The sequence below is a fragment of the Tarenaya hassleriana genome, unplaced genomic scaffold, assembly GCF_000463585.1.
Source record: "Tarenaya hassleriana unplaced genomic scaffold, ASM46358v1 Cleome11, whole genome shotgun sequence".
Classification (NCBI taxonomy): domain Eukaryota; kingdom Viridiplantae; phylum Streptophyta; class Magnoliopsida; order Brassicales; family Cleomaceae; genus Tarenaya; species Tarenaya hassleriana.
This window is the reverse complement of record NW_010961290.1, coordinates 3,556,886-3,583,678: the sequence shown is the minus strand read 5'-3', so window position 1 is coordinate 3,583,678 and position 26,793 is coordinate 3,556,886. Positions and strand designations below refer to the sequence as shown.

Genomic DNA, 26,793 nt, shown 5'->3' with positions numbered 1-26,793 from the left:
CCCAAAAAAAAAAAAAAAGAAGTTGAAGCAATTGCGAACACTTGTCAACGACAAACCGTCTCTGGATTTTAGTTTAGTATTAGCGTACTTGCCAAAATTGATCGTTCTCATTCAACCAAAAAAAAAAGTTGATGCTTTTCCGGGGACAAAAAGAAATTATATGTTTAGTTTCTTCTGTTCCTATACTCATGTTTGATTCTGTGGTATTTTTTTTTTGGATGAGTTTGATTCTTTGGAGATGAATTTTGGTCTCTTTCAAATTTTAGTGGATATTTCTTGTATTCTCTTTGAGAATTTCGATTCATTTATTGCCTGATTGGACTCTGGAACATTGTTATTAGTCTTCTCCAACTAGCTTCGCTGAGAATATCCTTGGAATCTTACATCTGATGCTGATTCTGGACCGAAACTTTGATTATAGATTAAATTTCGTATCTGAATTGGTGTCTGGTGAAATTCTTTCGGTTTTCTTGAGGATCTAGATCTGTTTTGGGTCTGGTTTGATGCTGTAACTTATGTGACATGGTATCTTATGATGTCTGATTGAAACTAGTACTTCGGAATAAATCTGAAACAAGTTTGATTCTTTAATCTGAAATAACTTCTGGGTTCGATGGTATGAATCTGGATAAATCGTGGGTTTGATTGCATTCTCAAGCATTAGTTATTCTTTCTGATTCTGAGTTCAGAATAAGTTCGAGTAATATGAAACAAGCTCATGATTTAGAAATTTCTAGCTCGTCTCTTGGGGAGAGCTTATTTCATAATTTCGGTACTGTTCATGTATGTCTGTGTTCTAAGTTTTGTTTGATTTGTTTCTATGGGTGTAGATTCAATACCGGCCTTCGATGATCGATTGTTTATCTGTGTTCTACAAAGACGAGATGGCTGCTACACAAGTTTCTTCAGTAAAATCACGAACAGCCTCAAGGAGTTTCACACGAGCTTTGGCTAAAGCTTTTTCTGAGTGGCTACTGATTTTCATGCTCTTTGTGAATGCCATATTTTCCTACTTGATCACAAAATTTGCAGATTATTCTGAGCTCCAACAACCATGTCTTCTGTGCTCAAGGCTCGATCATATTCTGGGGAAGAAACGTCTGAAACATCACTGGGACCTGATTTGCTCAAAACACAAATCCGAAATCTCTTCCTTGGTTTACTGTCACGCACATGACAAGCTCGTTGATGTTCATGGAATGTGTGAAACTTGCCTTTTCTCATTTGCTACAATCAACAAGTCCAATGCTGAAACTTACAGATTATTGGTTGGGAAGTTGGGTGAAAATTCTTGCTTTGGTTTGAACAATGATTCTTCGCATGGTTCGGTTTCTCCAATCACAAGGCCTTGTACATGTTGTAACCAGCCATGGGTTCCACGAGCTTATACTCAAGTGGCTGAACCAGAAGTGCCAATCAAGATTCCTTCAGTTGGGTATCTGAGATCCGAGAAAGAAGCAGTACAGGCGCGGGATATCCGCAAGAAAAAGGTCGGGTTTAATCATTTGCCGCATGTCGGGTATTCAGAGCTCAAGATTCATTCAGATACCGAGTCTGAAGCTGTGTTTTCAGATGATGAAGAAGGAGCTGGTATGTATGAAGAGGAACATCATATGTTTGAAACTGTGGAGCTGGAGTCTAGGGTTATCACTTTGCCCTATGATTTGGCCACTGACAAGCTGATAGACCCTTTTTCTGCTTCAGAGCCTTTGATTTCAGTCGCCATTGAAGAAACAGGCAAAAACGGGCATGGCCTGGAGGAACTTAAATTGCAAGAGACAGGTTTAACAATGAAATCTGCTTCAAACCCTCATCTTATCTCCCTTGATGGCATGCCTGGAACATCAGACAAGGTCTTCCCCGAGAAAGAGCTCATTTCCTTTAACGATATCCCTTTAACATCAAAAGAAGAGAAAAGTCCTGCTAAACTTAGAAAAGAAAGAGAGCCATCCTTTCCCCATTATAATAACTCTTTAGCAGACTTTATGGAACATCCTGCAGATGTCTCTTATCAACTGGAAACCCATGAAACTTCAATGAGCAAGTTAACGGAGACCGAGTTTGTCTTGTTCAATGATGTGCCTTCTGCCCTGGATGCTGGGGAAATGCCCACCGATGTCTTAAACAGGATTGAATGTATATCCCTTAATGATAGTCAGGCAGTGTCAAATGTTGAAGGAGAGCGAGAGGTGTTAAAGGAGCTCACTTCGAATGAAATCGCTAATGAGGTGTTGAAGGAGAGTGAGACAAAAGTGGCTGATGATATCTATACTGATTCTGAAGCTACTAAGGAAATCTCTCTTGAGGTGTCGAAGGAGAGTGAGACAAAACCGGCTAATGATAGCTATGAGGCTTCTGAAGGTACAAACGAAACCTCTCTCGAGGCATTGAAGGAGAGCGAGACAAAAGGGGGTAATGATATCTATGCGGGTTCTGAAGGTTATATCTGTGAATCGATGGAACCCATTGCTGAAGTTCCAACCATAAACTGTAAGTCCAAACATCCATCTGAATTCAAGAATCTGTTATCTCATCTTGCTTTATATGAGAAGTTAGGATCAATTTTGTGCTGCTTTAATATATATGTTGGGATCATAGGTTTTATATTATCATTAATGATTCAAACACATGAAAGGGAATAGTTCTGGTTCTTCGGTATCATATATGGAATTATATTTAGTTGATGGATGCACATGGCTGTTGTATCAGGTGAAGCAGGAACTGTTGAAATTAAAGAGACAGATACTGCAGAAAACAATGAGCTTCACCTCGTCAGAGATGAAAACAGCACAACCCAGTCAGCTACTGAAACAATCCCATCTTTGGTCCCTTCTGTATCTGAAATGCCTCCACAAGCAGTACCTTCTGTTACAGGAGCAGCTCTGGAGTCAAAGTCTTCTTCGGTCAACTCAACGTCAGTAGCAACAGAATCAAACCCATCTCGGAGAAATTCTTTGTCACAAAGGAGTGATTCATTGGATCTTTCTGATGCCTACAAGATTGCATTAGGCAATGCGGTCAAGCAGCAAAGTTCTGAGGTACAAACCGAGCAGTGTTCAGGAAAAGATTCTTCTCGGATTAGCGAAGACCTCAAAGCACTTCTGACGCAAATATCAGCTTCTCGTGGGATTGAGTTGTTGTCACCTAGAGATATAAGCCCTAAGATATCAATTAACAGTGAAGACATGAAAAATTTTGATGATATGCAGTTGCTACTTCAGAAAAGACTACTCGAAAGGAACGAGAGCAACTTATCGTTGGATGGAGTCACTGTTAACGAAATTGAGGGAGAAAGTGAGACCGATCGATTGAAGAGGCAGGTTGATCATGACAGGAAAATGCTGACTGGTTTGTATAAAGAACTGGAGGAAGAGAGAAGCGCCTCGGCAGTTGCTGCAAACCAAGCCATGGCTATGATCACGAGGTTACAAGAAGACAAGGCATCGTTCCAAATGGAAGCCCTGCAGAATCTGAGAATGATGGAAGAGCAAGCCGAATATGATATGGAAGCGTTACAGAAGTTGAGCGATTTGCTCGCTGAGAGAGAAAAGGTAATTCAAGATTTAGAAGCTGAACTTGAGTTTTACAGGAGCCAGTCCCCAAGCACATCAACAATAGAAAAAGCTGCAGAACATCATGAAACATCAATGTTTTCAGAAAAGCCAGTTGAATTTGAGAAAGAGAATGTTGCAGAGAAGGCGTCTGAAGTGGAATCGCCCCATAAGAGAATGAGCAACATGATACAGTATTCATTGTTAGGGTTCGAAGATGAGAGATTATATATCACAGATTGTCTGGAGAAGATAGAGAAGAAGCTTCATCTTTTCTCCAACCACGGGATACACACCGACATATCAAAGGGAGAATGTACAGTTGAAGGCGAGGAAGAAGCTAATGACCTGAAACATGTAAATGGTGAGACTGACGACAATCACCAACCATCACAAGAAAATGTCTCTTACCAAGAGAAATCCAAAGATATGGGTTCGGTTGAAGATGAGGTTTCTGAGCTGCATGAGAGGCTCGAGAGGTTGAAGGGAGACTTGTACTTTCTAGAACATGTGATAAACTCCCTAGGGCATGGGAACGAAGGCGTTCTCTTTGTCAAGGAAATAGCTTCTCACTTGAAAATGCTACGGAGTCTCAGCATGCGAGAGCGAGATGAGACTGTCAGTTGAAGAATTGCTTGAAACTTTCTACAAGGTACGTGTTTTCCGTTTCTCGCCCTCTTACACGACATTTACTTTGTTCTGGTTCCTGAACTGGCCCTACTGGTTCAACCGGATACCGCCAAGATACAGATCTGATTCTTGCTTTTGAAAACATCAACAATCGCAGTTGAAGCATTGATATGTTTTCACAAGCAATCCTAGCCCGCTAGACCATCTATTTCAACCTGAAATCCGTGACCCGGTATACAGGTGGGACCTTATCAGGGCCTCTATTAGATTCTTGGTTTGGTTTTGATTTGTTTCTGTGTTCAAAACTCTTACAATAAGAGCTAATTGCATTGATGGCATGCTTCCTTAAAACTGGTCAAAGCCAGTTCAGTCAGTTCCCAGCTTGGTCCACAACAGGGATTGAAACCTGGTTCCTTTTAGTTGCTGGTTAACTTGGCCGCAAGTTTTCTTTTGCTTATATGCTTTTATGTTCTTCTTCTGTCAGGTAGCTTGCTGGAGAAGTTATCCTGAAACTAAACCAAGGATCTCGTGACAAAAAAAGACATCATAGACACAAAGAACACGGAGAGGTGAAAAGCCGAAGAAAATGTACAGCATCTTCATGGGCTCTCTTTCATGCACAGTTAGACAATTTTTGTGATTTTACGGTTTGATTCTTTCCTTTTATTTTTATTCTTTTAAGCCCCATAATTTTTTCTTGGGGTCTAGTTCTTCAGGAAACTGTTTTTTTTTTACAGTATAGTTTCAAGCATCTTCATGGGCTCACTATTTGTTATTTGTAACATGAGTGTGAATGAGTGGGTTTTGTTTTAAGTTACGGCTAGTTTTCTTTTGGGGACTTGATTGGTGATTTTGAATTTATTGGGGTTGTTGTGTAAATCATGTAAGATTTGTGGGTTGAAAGTTGAAACTTGTGCGTCTGCTCGAATTGTTGTACATTTGGCAAAACACGGTAACATGTTCTTCCTGCTCTTCCGGTTTCATTTTTCCAAATAGAAAAATACAGAGTTCCATTTCTTTTTTTCTTTTTTTTTTTTGAAATTGTTCCTTGTTCATTATTTTTTAATTTGGACCAGCCAAATCTATTTTTATAAACAAGTTCGAAATAATAAACGATAATCCAAAATGGCTCACGTATTCGAGTCCCACCTCCATCATCTACGTTTCAAATTTTACTTGTAATAATTAGGATATCTCGTTCCATTTTATACTATAACGTTTGTGGTGTTTACTATCATCTCTCCTATAATATACATATTCGATTAATATAATCTTTGTATCAAATCGATTAATATAATCTTTTCGCACTAACCATACTTTTCTTCACACCTTATACTTTGTTTTCTGCATTAATATAATCATTTTTACATTAATATAACATTCCGGTACAACCAAACCAACTAGGCTACAAGTAATTGTCAAACATGCATGAAAAGGTGTTTGACTAAATATAACATGAATTATTTTAATGCAAAACGTTCAATACCTTGAAATTCAAGTCGAATTTTAAATGCATTTATTTTATGAAAAAACGATCATCGATATCAAAACATTTCGCATGGTCAAATTAATGAAAGAAACATCGTAGAAAAGGAATGTTGTGTGTTGCTTACCTATTCTAACCCTACGAATACGGTACCATACAACATGCAATATATATACTGTTTATGCTTGTGTGTGTATAGTATGATAATTTACAGCATACAAAACACTATTTGGTAAAAATATAAATCGTGTTACAAAATGTTATTATTTAATTTCAATCGATCTATCCATCTCTTATGGCATGTTAAGGGGTGTTATATGGCCTCTAAAATCGTATTTAGGGTGTTTTATGCCTTTCTCTATTGTGTACGTTTATTCATAGTCCTCGTGAAACCATCTTAACCCTTTTCGTAGAATAATATTTTTTTTATGGGGTTAAGCTCATTCACACACTTTTAATAATATATATATATATATATATATATATATATATATATATCACAAGGGTATACATATACGTAAACATTCATTTTTCTTTATTTATTCACTAAATTTTCTCTCTTCTAGTGAGAAAACATCGCATTGCCTTTTGGCTTGGGAAAAAAGGAAAATTTTGCCTCAAGGATATGAACATTCACACCTACATATATCTTTCGAAAAAATGTGTCTTTTAAATTGGAAAGAAATTTATTAATAAATACGATTTAATAATTTAGATTCTTAAATGTTCAATGTAAGTCTAGGATACATACAAATTCATATTATAAAAAAAAAAAAAAAACAGGCAATACAACCATTTTTTCAAGTTGCAGCACTTTACTCTTGAAACACAATGTTATATATGGTCAATCGGCCATAGCATAATATTCCCAAAGAAAGCATCATATAATGGTAAATTTAAATAACAAATGATGTTATGACATACTATATATATAGTTATTATGCTATTAGAAGTAGTAATATATTTATTTATTATATTTATTTTTGTTTGGCGTTCAAGGTCCGTGTCCTTTTGAATCTTGAGTTTGGACCTCCTCTCATCAGTCGTCAAATCTTCAAACCGCGGCCTTTCTCCCTCCACCGGTCAAACTTATTATCATTTTTTTATACACATGAAAATCATATAATTGTTTTTTTAAATACTCCACTTTAATTACGTCAACGCTTACACATGCATTCATCACGTATACCTGCATGCTACTATATATATATACACGCATATACTCGTTCATATTCTCCAATCTTCTTCAGTGCTCCCACAGAAAAAATAAACCAAAGCAAAAAAAAAATCTTTTTTTCTCCGTTTCACTTTATTGTGATTTCGATTCGATCATTCATTGGATTCGAATCAATAATTCCTCAAATGGGCAGTTGCGTAAACTTGCGTTTAGTTTATTTATTCTCTCTTATATCCATAATTTTTCTGGCGTCGTTCTTCCGGGAAACGGCGGCGATGAGGCCGCTAGCCGGCGGTGACTTTTCCGGCGACTTGAACATCCTCCAGTCTCTTCAAAGGGGGCGCGTACCGCCTTCCGGAGGCAACCCTTGTACCAATATTCCCCGCGGCGGCCGGCGCGGCGGTGGTCGTGGCCGTTGCACTCTGGCCGAAGAAGTTGATTTTCCGGTGAGCCACCACGGCGGTCATCCACCGGAGACTTTTCCCGGCATTGTGGTGGAGTTTCAGGCGGCCAAAAACGCAACTGGGAAACAAGATCGGAGTTCTTGATCATTTTGATTTGTTTTAACTTTTAATTTTTACTTGGGAAAATATATTTTGTAAAGACGTATACGAAGCCAAATTATTTTTTTTTCATTTTATTTGTTTTTTTTATGGGTGCAACTACACCCATTTCGATGTAAATCCAATATTGTTTTATAGGTCAGATGGTAATTCCACGTGGAAAATCAGATTCTTTTAAGTTGTATTATATATTTTGGAAAAAAGTGCTTTAGTTTATTGGTTTTGGAATTTTTGTTGTTTCTTAAAAAAAAATTAAATTCGAATTATAAAATTTGTGAGTATGAAATTGTAGAATAATTTTAAATTTCACAAATAAATATAAAAACTTTCAATTTTGTAAAAAAAATACAAACTTTTGCAATTTTTTTGTCGAAAACCCACCTAACTTCGTTATATAGATTATAAGGTTTTCTATATCATTTCATATGTTACAATTTTGTATTCTCTCAACTAAATATCATGTTTGGCATTGGGAAGTTATGGGTATGTATTGGACTGATGAATTTTTTAATTAAAATGTACTAAAAATCCGTCGGTCTATTTGCGAATACTCAAAAATTATTTTGCGAGTAATATAGTTTGAGTATCTGAAAATTTAAATTTGAGTTCGGATTTTGAAATATAGTATAATTTTTCGGATTCGGATTCCCTAAAAATACCAAATATCTAACCCTATTTGAAATTCGAGTTTGGGGTCCCTAAACGGATCATATCCACGGGTAAGTCGAGAGGCCGCGAATCCGAGGAGATATTTGGTATTATTACTTTAAATAACAAAATATACAGAAGGTGATAGACAGATTAAACCCAATTAAGTTATGAAAAGAAAATCCGAAAGTAACAAAAAAAAAAAAAACTAGACCAAACTAAATTTTGCATAAATCGATTAAGTTATAAAAATGTCGGCCTTGACAAACAGCAGAACCGAACCGAATGGCAAAAATATTGTAAACCGTTTTAAACCGGAACGTAACCGCAAATTGGTAAACCGGATCTTCAACCGAAATGCCGAATCCTAGGTCCTTAAAAGTTAAAACCCTAACCTAAACCCCAAAATTGTCTCTCTCTGGAGAAGACGAATAAGAATTAACGCTTACACGAGAATCCGACGGAATCGTCTGGGCCTCTCGCCGCTTGGATCCCAACACACGAACACAGACCTTCTCTTCATTTCGCAGTCGGATTCCTAGTCAGGTACGTCGCCGAATCAAACTCTCTCTCTCTCGCTCTGAGCTTAGAATCTAGCTCCAGTGTTTGTGTCTATCTTTTTCTGAATCTTGTTCGTGTCTGGTCTTTTGGTTCTGTTTCTGTTACCCGTATTCTTTCTCTTCTTTCGGCACTAGGGATGTGGAATTTTCTTGCCTTCGTGGTGTTTGATTTTCGTCCGATGTGATTCCTGTTCGCTTTCCTGTTCTTTTTTATCAGTTTCTGAATCGGCGGGGGTTTAGATTGGGTAGCCTATATTCCCATTCCTTAAGTTTCTTGATTACTTCATCGATAATCAGTTATCCACCGCAATGTCAAATGGGTGACCGTATCAGGGTTTAGGTTCATTCAATATTTTCAGCAGTGTTCCAGTCGATCGATGCATATATATCCTATTCCTTAGCTTCATTTTTTTGTGCGAAGAGAGCAACTAGAAATCTATTTTATCCTAATTTGGTCACGCAATTGGAAAATTGTCCGAGTTGGATATGCTACTTCTGTACTTCTTTTTTTTTTTTCTTGGTGTGTTTGCTTTTTGACCATGTGTTCATGACAATATCAGGGTAAAATGAATTTTCCGAACATCAGGGATGTATTGACTTCGTTTAGTCCTGCATTAGACTATCTTGCCCTTAGCACTGGAGATGGCCGCATCAAGGTATCTGGAAACTTCATCTTTAGTGGTATTGAGATTCTGTTCTTCAAAGAGAAAACACATTGGTTTCTTATTAATGTATTTGTTTTTCTGTTCTGTAGATATGGGATACTGTTAAGGGTCAGGTCCAAACCGAGTTTGCTGATCTTGCAACTGCAGAAGAGACAAACTTGTATACCAAGGTTGGAAAGGGCCATCTTTCAGTTGATTTTACATGCATGAAGTGGTTGTCTTTGGAGAAAAAGGTAGCGATACTTTGTTACTTTAATCTTGCCTTGGGCTATTGATTCAGTGTACTTATTTCGTTACTTCAGTTAATAAGCTTCATTCTCGATATTTGCAATTTTGCAGAAGAAGAGAAAATTTGGGACTTCATTACTGATACTAGGAACAGGTAGTGGAGATGTTTTAGCACTTGATGTAGCTGCTGGTCAGCTAAATTGGAGGATAAGTGACTGTCATCCTGGGTGAGTGTCTCTCAATGAATTCTTTTAATGGTTTACTGTTCTTTGTTAAAGTATTTCACAGACAGTTTGCATTGTCTATTGTTGAATTCGAGATGCTATTTTTTTATTATGCGCCAGGCAGTTACTCTCTTTGTGCTTGTTTGTAATTATTCCCCTTGAGCTCACTGATTTTCTTGATCAGTTAAAGGTTTTTTACAATTGCATGTCTGTGTTTCCCATCATCTGCAGTGGTGTCAGTGCTGTTGCTTCTTCTAGACATGCTTCCTGCATTTACAGTAGTGGTGCAGATGGAATGATCTGTGAAATTGATCCTCATACTGGAAACCTCATGAGAAAATTGAAAGCTTCAACCAAAGCAATCTCTTGTCTATCTGTTTCACCTGGTATGACTCTACAAATACTTGTTTCAGCTCCCTTTTGTTTTTTTCAGAAGAAAACTGATTATTGTAAAAGATGATGGGATTTTTCAGGAAAAACCAAAGCGAATAAAATTGTTTTCTGATAATTCATTTCAGTTGAAAAATTGCATGACTAGTGCGAATTTGTTACTGATTTTGTTATGTTCTCTTTCCTTCTTCAATGGTAGATGGAAAAGTTTTAGCCACTGCATCTGCTCAGTTGAAGACTTTTAACTGCTCTAATCACAAGAAGATACAGAAGTTTACTGGTCATCCCGTAAGTACCCGTAAAACCTACTTTCATCCCTCTTTTCTAATCAATCACGTCTGATTCCTAGTAGACTGCTACATATTCGTTAGAAGTTAATAAATAGTTATTACAATTGCATAGGGAGGTGTGCGTTGTATGGCTTTTTCAGAAGATGGGAAGTACATCCTCTCATCGGCAACGGGTGAAAGATATATTGCTCTCTGGAAAACTGGTGGAGCCAAGAAGCAGTCTGCTAGCTGCGTTCTTGCCATGGAGCATCCCCCGGTTTTTCTGGATAGCCAATGCTTAACAGGTGAACAAGGATTACATGTGTTGGCTATTTCAGAAATTGGTGTCTGTTATTTTTGGCATGGCTCAAATCTTGAGGAGCTATCCAATGTGAAGCCTACAAAAGTCTCTTTACCTATTGAAGACTCTTTACTTCAACGTCACAAGGGCTCAGCACCTACAATCTTTGCCGCAAAATTACAAGGCATTTTGAAGCCTGGTTCTGCGCATGCCTTTATTGCGTTTGGTTTGCTGGTGAAGCCATCGTTCCAAAAAATGTTATTGCAGTTTGGTTCGGACTTGGTGTTGAATGCCTCTAAGGATGGTGTCCTTCTCCCAATCGATCATTCGGGTTCCAAGGCCAAGAAAGGGCTAGGCTTGCAAAGTAAAGGTATCTCTTTACGAGCCCTACTGTTTATTAGTCATGCATCTTGCTTAATCACATGAATTTGGGTGTCTTTGATTATTTTTCTTTATTATGTTTCTGTAAAATGATTTGATTGTTTCTACAGCTTCATACCATATGGTGACTCCATAATCCATGTTTTGTGGAATCCTGTAATTTCATTTCGTGGAGAATCTTTAACCTGAATACTGCCTTGTAACTTGTAGTTCTTTCTCTTTGTTGTTTCCTGTCCATCAAAATGGCTGATTATGGTTTCTTGATTAATAGTTACGGCACTAGACCGTGCTCATGCGGAGGATGCTTTGCTGCCAGTCCCAATTGTTGCTGACCTGGAGGACACTTGTGTACAACAAAATTTAGATACATATATGATTACTGATGTGGCTAATCAGGGTCAAGCTGCACTAGATGATGGAAATGGTAAGTTCTACATTACTGTAGGTTTATTACTGGTGGTAGACTGTGACTCTCATTTGTTTATCCTTTCTGAATTCTGTCTCCACCTGATATTTTCAAGAGAACGTAGTATATTGGGCATATGCAGATTTTAATTGTATGATTCTGTGATGGTCAAATGAAAATGGAGATCATTTCATGAGAAAATTACGATATAGACTGATACACATGCAAGGAAGGTTTTGTTGAGATGTTAATTCACTATGTTCTTTTTCTTATTTTGCATAGCAGGTCCATTAGCTGGAGTCGAGATGTCTCCTGAAACATTTTGCATGGAGGATAGGTTGAAATCGTTAGGGATACTGAGTAGTATGGATGAATCAAGCAATCTTTCCCATTCTTCCATAATTGAAGGGATTGATTTCGAGGCTAACCTGCCAGAAAAGAAGGTCTATTAATTGCTCTCTTTATGCTAAGTTCTATTGATGCTAATTTTTTTAGCATTTGTATTGACCACTGTCACTGACGCATGCCACTCTGAAATGTTTTTCTGAGTCTCCCTTTCGATTCTTCCTGTTGTAGCAGTTACATAAAATTTTCTTTTGGCAGATAAGGTCTGCGGTTCTGTCTATGGCACCTTCTTCTGCGTGCAAGACCTTAGAAACCCTGGTTGCTTTGTGGCAGACAAGGTTGATTCTTTGCTTTTCTTCTTTCATTATGCATTGTTGCTGCATGCTTGTTTACTCTGCTTGCACTTGTCTTTCTTTCAACAGGGCAGGTAGTGGGAGTCATCTTCTTCCATGGATATACAACATATTGATGAATCATAGTCATCATATCATATCTGAGGAACTGAAGAACCACAGGCTGCTTGATACATTGCTCAAGGTGAAATAGATTAGAGTTATGGGATGTTTATGTTTTTTAAAATAAGTTTCAACTTTCAATTACTTGTGCATTAATGTGGACTTTCTAGTTTCTTCTTTTAACTGTGCTAAAACTGAAAACTTCATTTGAATAATACAATGTAAAGATGATAAGTGTATGCACAAGTTCATTGAGATTCTTTCAACTCAGAAGCAATTGCAATTTTCAACCGTATTTTCGTCCTCATGTTCCATCCTCAAATATGCACGTCTCTTGGAAATTTCCATCTCCAAAGTATAAACTTATTAAAATATGGAGCATAAATTATTTGATGGTCTCCACATGAAATTCTTGAACACTTAGAGATATAATAAGTGGCATTGTGCATGTATAGAATTATTATAAGGTTGCTTATGATGGTCTGGAAGATAATATAGAGTTCTGCTACTAACTTGCAAGTGTCTTTTGGTGTGAAATGTTACTACATTGATAATTTAATTGCATAAACATTCTTTCAGATTACCAAATCTCGAGGGATGGCTCTTCAGCAGTTACTGCAGTTGTCTGGGCGCTTGCAACTTGTGACAGCCCAGGTCACTAATTCTGCACCAGTATCCGTTTTTAGATTCTTGAGTTGATTATTGTGGTTGTATTTTGATACACCGTCATTTTGGGCAGATCGACAAGACTGCAAATCAAACTCCATCAACAGCCCATGAAGAACAAATGGATGAAAGCGATGCTGATGAAGATGTAGAAGATCATTTCTATGGGGAAGACGATAATGAGTCAGAATTAAGTAGTGATGACGAGAAAGGTAAATGTATGTTATAGTTAATTTATGTTTTTTGTTAGGGCTCGAAACAGATGTTAAATATATTGATGTTAAAATCTACGAGAAATAAGATAGATTGGACTGATTCTGGATCGCCATCCTCTCCCTAAAACAAAGACTAGACTCGAGTTCCCAAAATTCGGATGATTCCTATGGTTCCTCTTTTCTGTTATTATCTATCTAAAGTTATGAAGTGACTTAAGATATTTAAAAAGAGTAATCATTTGTACATGCGGTTTTTGACGGGAAAAACACGTGATTTGTGTTTCCTTTCTGGTCTGTCATAAGGAATATATGTCTGTTTCTCAATCGTGATCTAACTTCTGTTTTGATTCTACATCAGGGGATACGAGGATGGAATAGTCACAGCTGCATTGTGCTGAAAGAAGAATACAAAAGGGTCATTGCAACTGACCTCCTAGTCATTTGAGGCTGCAAGTTCGGTTGCTCGTCTTCTCAGCTACACCCTGAAAATTTATTCTTGCATTCTGTTCTTCAAATCATAATTTTCCTAGCATATAAATTAATGCCTAGTAAGGTGAAGAAATTTTGCCTTTTATCCTTTTCTTTCACATGTAACATTAAAATACTGACTTGTAGTTGAGTATTTATTTAACGTGATTCCAAAGATCTAAGAAGTTGATTGGCATTGTTTATCCTCATGTTTGCTGTGAAATTGAATGTGCCAAAGTCCAGCCAAAAATAGTACGCAAAAGCTGGAACATATCTATATTGGCTGCTTTGGGATTTTTTGTTCTATTGATCAATTGAAAATTAACCACAGTTTATTAGAAATCGTAAGTATGCGATGCTTTTTTCGATATCCAGATTATTTCAGGTTTTGAATTAGGTCTACTCCAGTTCTTTACCGGAAGAATGCGTTCTGAGACCCTGGACAAGCCCATGAGGTAGGTTCCCTGACCAAACTTAGCTAACTGCGTTTAGAATTGTCTCTCGATGAGTTTTGCTTTAGTTGGTACATGATTTATTTCTTGCATTGAGAATTTGAATATGACTTTTAATCAAACTTTCAAGCCAGTGGATTACCCTTACGCTATCTTGTTCGAGTTAATGGCGGGAAAGATGCCATAGTTATTGTTGCAAACAGTTTTCCTGTGTGAACTCAATTTCGTAAACCAATGCTCTTTGTAAATGCTATAGCCTATAGGCATGCTTTCAGTATTTATGTTTTGAGGAATGTTCTTAGGGACCATTGAAATAGAATGTTTCTTTTAAATAAAGGCAATACTGCAGGAGTAGTTGTACAGGAAACTATATATTAATGTTGAAGAAGAAGTTTGCATCTTTACAGGATTCTCTCCCAATTGATGCCTACCAGGTAAGAATGCATCGGGAATTGATTCGTTTCTGCACTTACAATCATAGCATTTCATTCTTCTCTTTTGGTTTGACATGTAATTTGGAAAGCTTACTGCACCAGAGATTTATCTTTTTCCCTGCTCTGTTTTTCATCTTTTCTGTCGAAAGTTCTTGTTTCAATGTTTATCTTCCTAACGATTGTGATAAACCAGGCTTCCTTTACATTACCGTACATGAATTTGGATTCTCGTCACTGAACATCGCTGTGATATTACCATTCCCATTTTCACTTCCGTAATAACTGTTTTGATAATCTGCAGTGTAGTCTCTCCTACTGTGATACCCATACCTTGGGGGTGAGTGTGTGCTCATATACCTAGTGACGTAAGGTGATGGCCTGTGCGTGTTATAGCTGTGACTCACATACACAGGCTGAGGTTGCTCTCGTGTATTGGCGTGCCTAACCGGCGGCTCGTGTTGAAACCCTTCACTGTTAACAGATCTGACCTCTGTGTCATGTGGAAACCACTGGCTATGTGCATATCTAACCTGGGGCTCAGGAACACTTCCCGGGCTATGTGCATATCTAACCTGTGTCTCAGGAACAGTTCTCGGGCCATGTGCATATCTGACCGATGGCTCAGGAACACCTCTCAGGCTATGCACATATCTGACCGTGTGTTCAGGCATACTTCTTAGGCGATGTGTATATGCATCCGGTGGTTCATGCAGATTTGTTGGGCTAGGAGCATATCTATCGTGCGGTTCAAGCGGAAAGCGATAACTGTTGCTGTATCTATCCCAATGACTGTTATATCGATGACCACTGTAATCGTATCTATGCCCATATTCAGGAGGGTAATGATAAATCACATGAACTTCTCCGACATCTTTTTGTCCCGTTTGGTTTCCGGTGTCTTTCGCACTGTTTTCTGAAGCTGCAGGTGTTACCGACTCTGCTGCTGGTTTCTCAGGTGGCGGTTGTTCCTTCGACGGCTCGGGGTTGGGGGGGTGGAGCAGCCGCCTCAGCTGGTGAAGCAGCACCCTCGGCTTGCTGAGAAGTTTCTTCGGAAACTTGTGGCTGTGTCTCGGGATGATTGTCCACTTCGGGACCTTGTTGCCCATTCATTTCGGGTGCTACTGACATCTCAGGTTCGGTTTTCTGTTGATCTTCGTGAGAACATATGGTTGCTGTCTTCCTTGTCTTCCTAATAGCTTTGACTATCTTCTCTGGATCAGCCCAACCAACCACTGTCAACTTCTGCCCAGGGAAATCAACATAGATGTCATTTATGCCTGCATGATCGGAAAAAAAAAAACTCGGGTTAAAAAGAAACCGTGGGAACGATAAGATAAAAAGGTCGAAAGAAGTATCTATATTTTCCCGTCATTGCTTACCGTTGATGCCGTGTAGGGCTTTCTTGATCTTTTGTACACACCCGTTACAATCCATCCGGACTTTGATCTCTGTGATCCTAGGTTTCTGCATTTCACCACCACGAACATTTGAATGGCTAGAACATGTCTAATGATACAATACACAGAAAAAGACAGAAGGAGGGTGACAAAATGAATTTCATTGTGGGTTTTGAGAATGTTTTACCTCTAGCTCCGAAGCCATGGTGGGCAAATGGAGGATGAAATGAAACCCTAATGGGTTTAGAGAGAGAGAGGATGAAGAGGGGGATGTGTACATTCAGAGGAGGAATCAAAAGGGTGTGGCTTTTTATTAGGGGTTACAAAGAGGGAATATTTGAAAGGAAAAAGTGTGTGGGATTTGTCAAGAATCTCTCTTTCTTGAAATAACATTGAATTCATGTCTAACGTATTTCTTGATGAACAGACACATTTCAATATTCCCTAAATTCAAAACACAATTTTGAACTCTTCCTTGACTGCGGACCGTCCTTGTAAAAAGAGACATCGTTATAGTTAAAAAAAAGGAATATTTATTTAAAAATATAAAAAAAAATACATGAATTTTGTGAAGGTAATGCAATTAATGGAATGCCCTGTCAAGGAATCATTTTGCCACAACAAAACGTGTAACATTATGAAATCGAAAATTAGCGATTCATGGATGGCGAAAGTATTCCCTTTATCCCACCTTCTGCCCTCTTTTTTATGTTGACTTTTTTTTTAATATATTTTCATCATATTATTATTTGTTTTGATTTTTTTTAATTTAATCTTTGGAAATAAAGTTTGATGGAGACTAAGAGTTGCATATTCTCTTCTAAAGGGCTTAAAAGCTTTGTGCACAAACTTGAAACTTGTCATGAAAACTATTTTTCATTATGGAAAAGTCCCTTTCTAGATTTTGTTCACATTGATTAATATTTAATATGATCTTTTTTGTTTTCATCCGTCTAAGAGAATTAATGTAAATATATTTTCAAATTTTATCGGAACTTTTTAATTTTGTAAATAACTAGAAGATATGGTCATTCTTGCATTCCGTTTTCTAAGGTTAAAAGGAATAGTTAATTTGGTGAACAAATATTTCTTTCACTATATATTATTTCTTTTGTTAACGCTATATATGATTTACTATGTTCTTTTGGTAAGTTTATTATGATATTGTACATTATGAATATTTAACCTTATGAAAGTGACCTTTTCATTGCATCAATAATCGTGGAATTGAGAATATGATGCTATGAATACAAAAGTTTGATGAAAATGTGGAAGTGAGACTGAAATATAGAAATTAACCTTTTCATTATATCAATAATCGATGAAATACATGTGACCCACATACAAGAGGATCACACGGTTTATTCGATACAACAAATTGAATAACACCGAAGACGAATGCCACTCAAAGTTTACAGAAAATCATAATTCCATCACGAAAATAAATGATTCATAGAAAATATGCAAGAAAATTTGAAGAATAATCTTGGATGTCGAATGGAATCCAATCGATCATTTCTTAATCGCACTCAATGCACTTTAATAGTACGAAGGTGTAGGAGTTTTGTACTCAGTCTTTGGGGAAGGAGAATAATATGGTGGAGGAGGTGGAGAAGTGTAGACATATGGGGGTGGTGGAGACTTGTATTCTGCCTTAGGGGCTGGCGAATAGTACGGTGGTGGTGGTGGTGAATTGTATGTATACGGTGGAGGTGAAGATTTGTACTCAACCTTTGGAGAAGGAGAGTAATATGGTGGTGGAGGTGGAGAGCTGTAGACATATGGTGGGGGAGGAGATTTATACTCAACTTTTGGAGATGGTGAATAATAAGGTGGTGGAGGTGGAGATTTATAGACATATGGTGGTGGAGGTGACTCATACTCAACCTTAGGGCTTGGTGAATAGTATGGTGGGGGTGGTGGAGAATTGTATACATAAGGTGGAGGTGGAGATTTATACTCAACCTTGGGGGAAGGAGAGTAATAAGGAGGTGGTGGTGGAGAAGTGTAGACGTATGGAGGGGGAGAGGACTTGTACTCAACTTTAGGGGTTGGCGAGTAGTAAGGTGGAGGTGGTGGAGAACTGTATACATATGAAAGGGGAGGAGACTTGTACTCGACCTTTGGAGAAGGAGAGTAATACGATGGTGGAGGTGGGGATTTGTAAACGTATGAGGATGGAGGAGATTTGTAGTAAACTTTCGGAGAAGGAGTGTGGTATGGGGTAGGTGGTGGGGAGTTGTAAATATATGCATGAGGTGGTGATTTATATACAATCTTAGGAGATGGAGAGTAACATGGAGGAGGTGGGGGGCAAACGCAAACGTGTGGGTAAGACGGTGATTTGTACTCAACCTTTGGAGAAGGAGAATAATAATGTGATGGTGGGGGAGATTTGTAAACGTAGGAGGTTGGAGGTGACTTGTACTCCACCTTTGGACCAGGTGAGTAGTAAGGCGGTGGTGGAGATTTGTATACATATGGAGATGGTGGAGACTTGTAATAAACTTTTGGAGATGGGGAGTAGTATGGCGGTGGAGGTGGAGAACTGTAAACGTAAGGGGGAGGTGGAGACTTGTAATAAACCTTCGGGGATGGAGAATAGTAAGGGGGTGGTGGAGACTTGTATACGTACGGTGGTGGTGGAGATTTGTAATCAACCTTTGGAGAAGGTGAATAGTATGGCGGTGGAGGTGGAGAACTGTAAACGTAAGGGGGAGGTGGAGACTTGTAATAAACCTTCGGGGATGGAGAATAGTAAGGGGGTGGTGGAGATTTGTATACGTACGGTGGTGGTGGAGATTTGTAATCAACCTTTGGAGAAGGTGAATAGTATGGCGGTGGAGGTGGAGAACTGTAAACGTAAGGGGGAGGTGGAGACTTATAATAAACCTTCGGGGATGGGGAGTAGTAAGGTGGTGGTGGTGGAGATTGGTATACGTACGGTGGTGGTGGAGATTTGTAATCAACCTTTGGAGAAGGTGAATAGTATGGCGGTGGAGGTGGAGAACTGTAAACGTAAGGGGGAGGTGGAGACTTATAATAAACCTTCGGGGATGGGGAGTAGTAAGGTGGTGGTGGTGGAGATTTATATACGTACGGTGGTGGTGGAGATTTGTATTCAACCTTTGGAGAAGGTGAATAGTATGGCGGTGGAGGTGGAGAACTGTAAACGTAAGGGGGAGGTGGAGACTTATAATAAACCTTCGGGGATGGGGAGTAGTAAGGTGGTGGTGGTGGAGAGTTGTACACGTACGGTGGTGGTGGAGACTTGTATTCAACCTTTGGAGAAGGTGAATAGTATGGCGGTGGAGGTGGAGAACTGTAAACGTAAGGGGGTGGAGGAGATTCGTAATTTACTTTAGGAGCTGGTGAATAGTATGGCGGTGGCGGAGGAGAATTATAGACATATGGGGGCGGTGGAGATTTGTATTCAATCTTTGGCGATGGGGAATAATAAGGTGGTGGTGGTGGAGATTTGTAGATGTACGGAGGTGGAGGAGACGCGTATTCTACTTTTGGGGACGGAGAGTAGTATGGTGATGGTGATGGGGCTATCGGAGACGGAGACTTGTACTCTGTCTTTGGTGACGGTGTTGGTGGAGAAGGATACGTGTATGACTCAGAGGCGGAAACAACAATCGTAGCCATGACGGTAAAGGAAAGAGCATAGACGAGCCCCATCCCAGGGGAAGAAGCCATTCTTTTTTTTTTTTGGTTTCTTCACCAACACCTCTTTTGTGTTTTGTGATTTGGATCGTGGATGGTGTCGGCCCTTTTATAGAGCCTCCGAGATCGGTTCTGTCTTTTCTTTTAATCCAATTTGGTCGTGTCGCTGCCTGCAACCTTCGAAGACGTGAACCCATGTTCCAGAGAATTATTGCGAAACATTTGAAGAAGTCGTGGGATGAACGTGCCATTCTGCATTCTTATATGTCGCTTGGATGGTTAATTTGGTCATTCCATTGAAATAATTCACTCAATTTGTTTTTGTTAATTTATTATACATAATGTATAATTTACATTACATTTATACCTCAATAGTCAAGTCGATTTAGTTTATCTTACAACAATGGCTCTTTCGCATTATGATGTTTTGTTTAAGATTTTAATTTACTGATTTTCTTAAGATAAACTACTAAATAAATACGATTGAAATTACAAATTTGAATCATTGGACAAAAATACCCTCGGAAAATCTCAAACTGATGGGCTTGTGATTTTTTTATTTATGGGCCAATTCGAACTCAAAATCCGAGTCGGGCCGAGTCAAACCGGCCCGTTTACTCTCCCACTTAAAATGCATATTCATAAATAAATTAAGCACAAAAACCCATTATTTACAATTAAAAAAAATAATCACTTTCGGTATATATTCTGATTCCGATGCATCACAATATCATAATTTGATTGGTGCATATACATATGTATATATGTGTGTGTATACACTCGGGTCGATTTATGTCACTTTGGGCCCTCAAGCATGAAGATTTAGACTTTCCTCTAAGACAAAATTTGTTTGGAAAACTCCTTTCTGTTTCTGTGTTGTTTTATCACACAAACAAACACAAAAGGACCATACAAAAGTACTTTTAAGTTTGAATTGAATCCACCACACGTGCAAAATTTTTTAAATAAAAATGTCGGTATAACATTCCAAAATACCATTCCTTTATTTATTCCAATAAGCTTTTATGTGACACGTTTCCGAATTTTATAAACAATAAATTTCTCTTACTAAAAATAAAAATGGATCATATATCTCGGATATTTTATATAGTTTACGAAAGTATGCGTTCGTAAACCTAATTTGATCAAATGGTTATCGAATATTAAATCAAATACGGCAACGTTCTACAGATATCTGTCACACGGAAGCTCACACGATGTACAGAAAAAATAAAAATAAAATACAATACAATAAAATACGAATATATATTGTATGGTTAGTGTTATTGGACGGAAGATTCATTGAATTTTTTAATTATAAAAAAAAAGATATTATTTGATTTATAAAAAAAAGGGTGCAGTGCAAAAGCAAATACCGCTTTGTTTCAACGGTTGGTGTCTGATCTCAAACATCATTTAGAATTTCCAAACTCTAATTTCAAAAGATTATATACAATCAACTAATGATGCATAAAAAAAAATCTATTTTTGTCGTCCATTCGGTTAAAAAGTTGGTGTCGGAATCTAAGGGTCGAGATTAGGGCTGGGCGTTTCGGTTCGGTTCTTCGGAACCGGACTGAACCGATCCGTTAAAACAATATTTTTCTCGACCCGAAACCGCTGTTATTTTCCGAACGGTACCATTTTAGAGAACCGAATTTTTCCGGAACCGAACCGAACTTTAAAAATTCTGAAAAACCGAATATTTTTAAAGGAAATCTATCATTTTTTTAATAAAACCCGAAACCGAACCGAACCGATACCAAAACCGAACCGAACCGAATACAATAAATAACCCGATTGATACCTATTTTTGTAAAACCGAAAGAACCGAACCGATTTATTCTGTCCCGAATCCGAACCGTTTCCCGAAACGCCCACCCCTAGTCGAGATGGACATTTTCCGTTATTTTTAGTTTCAGATTTGTTTTGAAAAATGCATTATTTAGTTTGATTCACTTGTTTTTGATAATTTTTTATTATCATTTCATTCAAATTATATAACTAATTTTGTTTAGAATTTAACTCAAAAATAGTTATGTGTGTTATTTGCTTCGAATGTATAAAAAATAAACATCATTTAAAACCTTTTTAAAAAGGTTATGTGGTCAGACGTTGGGTGAAACGGTTGATCCAAAGTGTCAATCATTTTGATCCCTTCCATTATCAAGTTTTGTTTACGGGTTTTCATTTGTTTTTCTTTATTTGTTGATGATCATCATCCAAATTGAATTTGGACAATTGTTTAACATGAAAAAGTAAACTAATCTGAGATTATCATCAAATAAATTAAATATATCATAACTTCAAAATATCCAATACGAAAAGTCTATTGAAATGATTTAAAAAAGTATATATTTAAAAATAATGATATTGAATGATCACCGATATACACGCAATCTTATAGATCAATACAGATAGATTAGTTTATGCGCGTGTACGATATATTATTATTATTATTATTATTTAAACTACGTTATATCAAAAATATATTTACTTTGCTATTCTTACTTCAACACATATTTTCTCCAATCGTGATAATGTGATCAATATGACCCAAAATATAGTGGATCATATTTTGATTTTATTGATTATAACATTAAATTTATGGTGATTTCACTAATTTATTATGTTCATATATTTCATATCTTACTAATTATTTGATTTAAACGTCATAAATTTAGTGTTATATATGACCATATTTAGAGAATGGTATATGTTGAAATAACAAAAAAAAAGATAAGGTTATTTTTTATAATGACACTGTTTAAACTTGTCAAAGATATGAAAAAGAAAGTAATTTCAACGACGGGTCATTTTTAGCTTTGGTCTTCTTGTCCCCACCAAGTAGTACCTAAATCCCATCTATTGCTAAAGAAGAGGCAAGTTACAAAAACGTACAAGAACCCCGATGTGAGGAATATCAAAGAGAGGGGTATTTTGGTCATTTTCCAAACCTGTCCCGTTCCGTAGAAGGAATCTCCGACAATTACGGCCTCTGGATAATGCTGACGCCGTCCACACAGAGTCAAAAGCGTAATAAGATATAGATACGATGACTCCTAAATAATAAAGTTTAAAACCTCATTGACATTTAGACGTATATATTAGATGAAATTAAAATCTAATACATTTATTTATTTCAATATCAATCCCAACACTATTCAATTTTTAATTACTGTAGATTTAATCTATTAGTTTTAATTTACAAAGTGGAGCTGCTATAAATATCATGTTACATGAATGATGATTAGAAAATTTTGTAACAAAATAAAAAAAATCAGATGTTACTGGAAAGTGGAAACTGAACTGAAGTTACTTCCATAAATAATACATAAATTAAATATTTTTTGTTTTAAAATTCAAATTTCACAATAAAAATTTATACCGTTAGCTAACGCCGTCAAGACTTTAACCTTTAGGAAACAAAAAAACAGGCGCCCCCTATTAATAACTCAACGTGACATATAATTAATTTATTCATATTTATTTTATTTCTTCTCAAAAGTCACGACGAGCTAAATAAATTGAATTCATCGACAGAGGGTAAGAAAAAAATCTGTTTGAAAACAAATCAACCCCGGTATATTTAGAGAGAGAAATTGAAGAGAGAGAGAGAGAGGTGTTCGCGTTTGCTCCTGCTCCAGAGAGAGAGAGAGAGAGAGAGAGAAACAGGAGATCTGGCAAGAATCGTAAGAATTCCTCAACATTCTTTTAAATTTCTTTCTTGGATTTTCTCTTTCTGGGTCTTTTTTTAATTCTTCTGTTCTTGCGTGGTCGTTAACTTGTTCTTTAGCTATTTGGACATTCTTTTCTATGGAAAGAGCTGTGAGGATTCAGTGTTCTGATTTTTGTTCTGGTTGATGAAGCTATTGGTGTTTACTTGTTTCATCTTCTTGAAACCGATTATCACTTAGGGGGCATATCGCGATGACAACGGCAAACCTGTTGTGTTGGATTGTGTAAGAGAAGCCGAGCGAAGGATTGCTGGGGCTTCGTATATGTAAGATTGCTGCTTTCTTTCCCTTACGCTTCTGTCGATTGCCTTCCGATCTCTTAGGTTCTTTTCTATTTGTTTGAGTCCTCTCTATCCTCTTATCTTTCTGGAATTTTTTTTTTGATTCATCTGTTTCAGTTTCATATATTTCCATTTTTTTTTGGCGGCAGGAACGTCGTTCAGTCTTATGTTCTTGGTGTATGTTGTGGAATTCAACAATTTCTTCAATTTATGGAAGAAATTGTTGTAACTTCTTATGTTTTTGGAAGAAATAGTATTGATTTCTTAAATTTCGTGTGTTCTTATTATAAAGTGGTAGCTTGTCTTATTTTCCATCCTGGAACATAGATCCATACAAATGATACATCAGAAAGCTTATGACGCATGATACAATGGGTTCCGTTCTCTGTCGGGGCGAAACTTTGTCTGCCCGGTCTTGAAATCTTGGGGTTTGCGTGAACAAGGCAAATTTTTCTGGTGAATGGACCCTTTTTTTTTCCTCCTTCGCTGTTTTGAGATTTAGTGGACATCTCTCTTGATGTAGAGGTAATGGGGAGAGAGCTGGTCGACATACACATGGATAAGAAGTCAAGCAGTTTTGTGGCACATTCAAATGGGTCGTCTGATGGTAATAAAATCCATGTCTCTCCTAAGATCTCGGACAGCAATATCGAGGCTGAGACAGTGAAGGAATGGACTGAGCAGAGCTTGGTCGGTAATGATGCCCATGAGGGACAAGAAGTTCTTGGTGTCAAAAGTACAAATTTTGAGGGGAGAAATGAGAAACCCGGCTCCCAGAAATCTTCTGGTGATAAGAATCTGAGCTCCCGGGCCAATGGGAACGGCACTGTCACGAAGCCATTTGCTCTGGCAACTGAGAAGCGTGCAAATGGAAACCATTCTTCAGGAAATGGTAACAGCACAACCTCTCCCACTGCATCAAAAGGTTCACTGGTAATGAAGCTCAGTACTTTGTATAACTCATCTTTATCTCTCCTTAAAATTTTAAAGAAATGAAATCTGTTGTTTCTGAACCCATGCTTCAGTTATTCTTTGGTTAGTAGTTCCTAGGGCCATGTGGATCTTCTCTATCATGATTTGATCAAATTGACTAACCTTCCTCGTATAACAAGTATTGAACTTCTGCAGCACCATTTTAGATCTATTGGTGTTTCAAGTGATTGTTGAATGGAACTGATAAATTTTTTCATTTTTTTAATCTTTATCGTTAGCCCAATTCTCCCCTCACTGCCAGGAAGCCCACAGAGTACAAAAAGCATCGCGATGAAGAGGATAGTTGGTCTGTTGCTTCCTCGTATCCTTTCCATGAAACTAGATGCTTACATACACAAAGTTGTTTTCGAGCATCTATGTTTTGTTGTGATTTTAAGGCTTTGATGATCCTTAGCGACGCATAGCTCAGTTTCCTCCATGAAAACAATTAAACCCAAGGTAACAATTGGAGTTGCTCCAACATTTAGGAGTACCGCGCGGTTGGAGAGACGAAAAGAGGTACTTTATTCGTTAGTTGTCACTATCGGATACCGTTTTTAGAACTCTTTATCATTTGTGCCACTCTGCTAATTTCCTATGCGATTGGGTTTCAGTTTTACCAAAAGTTAGAGGAAAAACACAAAGCACTCGAGGAAGAGAAACAAGAGAACGACCAAAGGCTTAAGGTGTGTATACATACACCTATGGATGTGTGTATATATGTATGTATTGTCTATCTACATTGATGTGCATGTGTGTATTGTTTTTCTCCGCGTGATAATACCGTCTTCACACAATTTCTTGAGATGATGACAGAAAATGCGCTTCATTTTGTTTAGAAATAGCATGAATCTGCATTCTGCAATTACAGACTATATAGTGTTTAATCTCCCATAACAATGCGGTTCTTGCACGTCTTCGTGAAATGGTTTTTTATTCAGGAAGCAGGAGTTGCAAGTTATATATTATGCTTTATTCTGTATGATATCTTGTTCTTGTTCATGTTCTCGGAATATATGATGAAGAAAATGTCGTCTATCGTCTTTAGGAAGAGCAAGAAGCAACAATTAAGCAGCTCCGTAAGAGCATGGCTTACAAAGCTAATCCCGTACCGAATTTCTATTACGAGGGTCCTCCACCAAAAACCGAACTAAAGAAGGTATGTTAACAAAACCTGTCTCTTCGCTGCAATTTTTCACCTATCGGTTGTCCAGAAATAACAAAAATGTTGACACAACGTTCACATGAAAGACGGATTTTGGTTAACAACATCCGCATTTTCAGAAATCGGATTTCGGCTTTGTCTCTGTTTGATTAATAAGAAGCTTCTATAACTTGTAAGCTTCCCTTCCATGCTGAGTTCCCTTCTTCTTTGTTGAAGTGCAGTAAGACAGAGACAAAGCATTAGCTTATCACCATAGCTGGGCTGGTTTTTGTACATAGTTTATGGCGGTTCTAAGCCATCATAGATTTATCACCCTGCTTAAATAATGTATATATATACAAAGAAGAGGATGGAGCTTTAACATTCTACACCTTTGTTTGCACAGTTACCACTCACTCGGCCCAAGTCGCCAAACCTCAACCGAAGAAAGAGCTGCAGTGATGCGGTTAAATCATCGTGTCAAGAGGAGAAGGGGACGCATTGTGATCGATACCGAAACAGCATGGATGGCTGCAAGGGAGAGGCCAGAGCCACCAATAGCCCAAGGTTCAAGGCGTTGGCGAACAACAACAGCCCGAGGACGACTCCCAAGACCAGCGGGAATCATCCGAGAAAACACACAAAGGGTTCTCCTAAGTCCGCCCCTGAGAAACTCTCGAGAGCAGAGAAAGCGACAGCCCGAACAAGCGGAGAAACCCATGAGAAGATCACTGGTGAGACCACCGGAACTGACTCTGGTGTCGCTGTTGCGTGATGAACGCGAAATGCGAGTCTTAGTTTCTTCAACTGACATGGAGAGTGAGAAAACAAGAAAAAGGGTAACAAGAACAAGATCTGAGGTATCCAGGAAACAAAAAAACAAGAACTTGATCTAAAATTTCCATATTTTTTCTGAAAGTGATGGAGGAAAACGACTGTGCTCACTTGTTTATTTTGTGTTTCTGCGGCTGAAATGACTGCGTTACTTTGGTTTGAGAACTGATGTGAAATGTATATTAAGGTTGTTTTTCTCCTTTGAGATCACATTGGTATAAATGAATCAAAGTGTCTCATGGTCA

At 37.7% G+C, this 26,793-nt stretch overlaps 5 protein-coding genes across 7 annotated transcripts in view; 3 read left to right on the top strand and 2 right to left on the bottom strand.

The window, feature by feature from the left end:
* LOC104805830 (myosin-binding protein 1-like) overlaps window positions 1-5,106 on the top strand; it is a 5,779-nt gene extending 673 nt beyond the window's left edge. The window contains exons 2-4 of the mRNA XM_010530515.2: window positions 831-2,490; window positions 2,710-4,203; window positions 4,666-5,106. Coding sequence (XP_010528817.1) covers window positions 849-2,490; window positions 2,710-4,178 — 3,111 coding nt within the window. The 5' untranslated portion in view covers window positions 831-848 and the 3' untranslated portion in view covers window positions 4,179-4,203; window positions 4,666-5,106. The remainder of the gene's footprint in view (window positions 1-830; window positions 2,491-2,709; window positions 4,204-4,665) is intronic.
* Window positions 5,107-8,479: 3,373 nt separating this feature from the next.
* Window positions 8,480-13,706, top strand: LOC104805829 (WD repeat-containing protein 43). Of its 2 annotated transcripts, none has more exons than XM_010530514.1 (14): window positions 8,480-8,601; window positions 9,176-9,271; window positions 9,370-9,513; window positions 9,620-9,735; window positions 9,964-10,118; window positions 10,322-10,410; window positions 10,525-11,062; window positions 11,345-11,497; window positions 11,765-11,922; window positions 12,083-12,162; window positions 12,247-12,361; window positions 12,859-12,933; window positions 13,019-13,157; window positions 13,519-13,706. In XM_010530514.1, exons 2-14 carry the CDS (start codon window positions 9,182-9,184, stop codon window positions 13,536-13,538), a joined length of 1,872 nt encoding a protein of 623 aa, XP_010528816.1. In that variant the 5' UTR covers window positions 8,480-8,601; window positions 9,176-9,181; the 3' UTR covers window positions 13,539-13,706. The 2 variants fall into 2 exon arrangements, with proteins under 2 accessions (XP_010528816.1, XP_010528815.1); XM_010530513.1 differs by having other exon boundaries at window positions 11,762-11,922.
* A 19-nt stretch (window positions 13,707-13,725) lies between these two features.
* On the bottom strand, window positions 13,726-16,263 carry LOC104805828. 2 transcript variants are annotated; one of them, XM_010530511.1, is made up of 3 exons: window positions 16,099-16,263; window positions 15,894-15,978; window positions 13,726-15,791 (listed from the first exon to the last, which is right to left on the bottom strand). In XM_010530511.1, the coding sequence occupies exons 1-3, from the start codon at window positions 16,189-16,191 to the stop codon at window positions 15,466-15,468; spliced, it is 504 nt and encodes a 167-aa protein (XP_010528813.1). In that variant the 5' UTR covers window positions 16,192-16,263; the 3' UTR covers window positions 13,726-15,465. The 2 variants fall into 2 exon arrangements, with proteins under 2 accessions (XP_010528813.1, XP_010528812.1); XM_010530510.1 differs by having other exon boundaries at window positions 13,726-15,978.
* Window positions 16,264-17,197: 934 nt separating this feature from the next.
* Window positions 17,198-19,638, bottom strand: LOC104805826 (extensin-2-like). Its single transcript, XM_010530507.1, has one exon. It carries the CDS (start codon window positions 19,611-19,613, stop codon window positions 17,451-17,453), a length of 2,163 nt encoding a protein of 720 aa, XP_010528809.1. The 5' UTR covers window positions 19,614-19,638; the 3' UTR covers window positions 17,198-17,450.
* Window positions 19,639-23,129: 3,491 nt separating this feature from the next.
* Window positions 23,130-26,760, top strand: LOC104805825 (protein WVD2-like 2). The gene is made up of 7 exons (XM_010530506.2): window positions 23,130-23,272; window positions 24,122-24,531; window positions 24,810-24,892; window positions 24,996-25,089; window positions 25,185-25,256; window positions 25,619-25,729; window positions 26,121-26,760. The coding sequence occupies exons 2-7, from the start codon at window positions 24,127-24,129 to the stop codon at window positions 26,487-26,489; spliced, it is 1,134 nt and encodes a 377-aa protein (XP_010528808.1). The 5' UTR covers window positions 23,130-23,272; window positions 24,122-24,126; the 3' UTR covers window positions 26,490-26,760.
* Window positions 26,761-26,793: the final 33 nt, after the last annotated feature.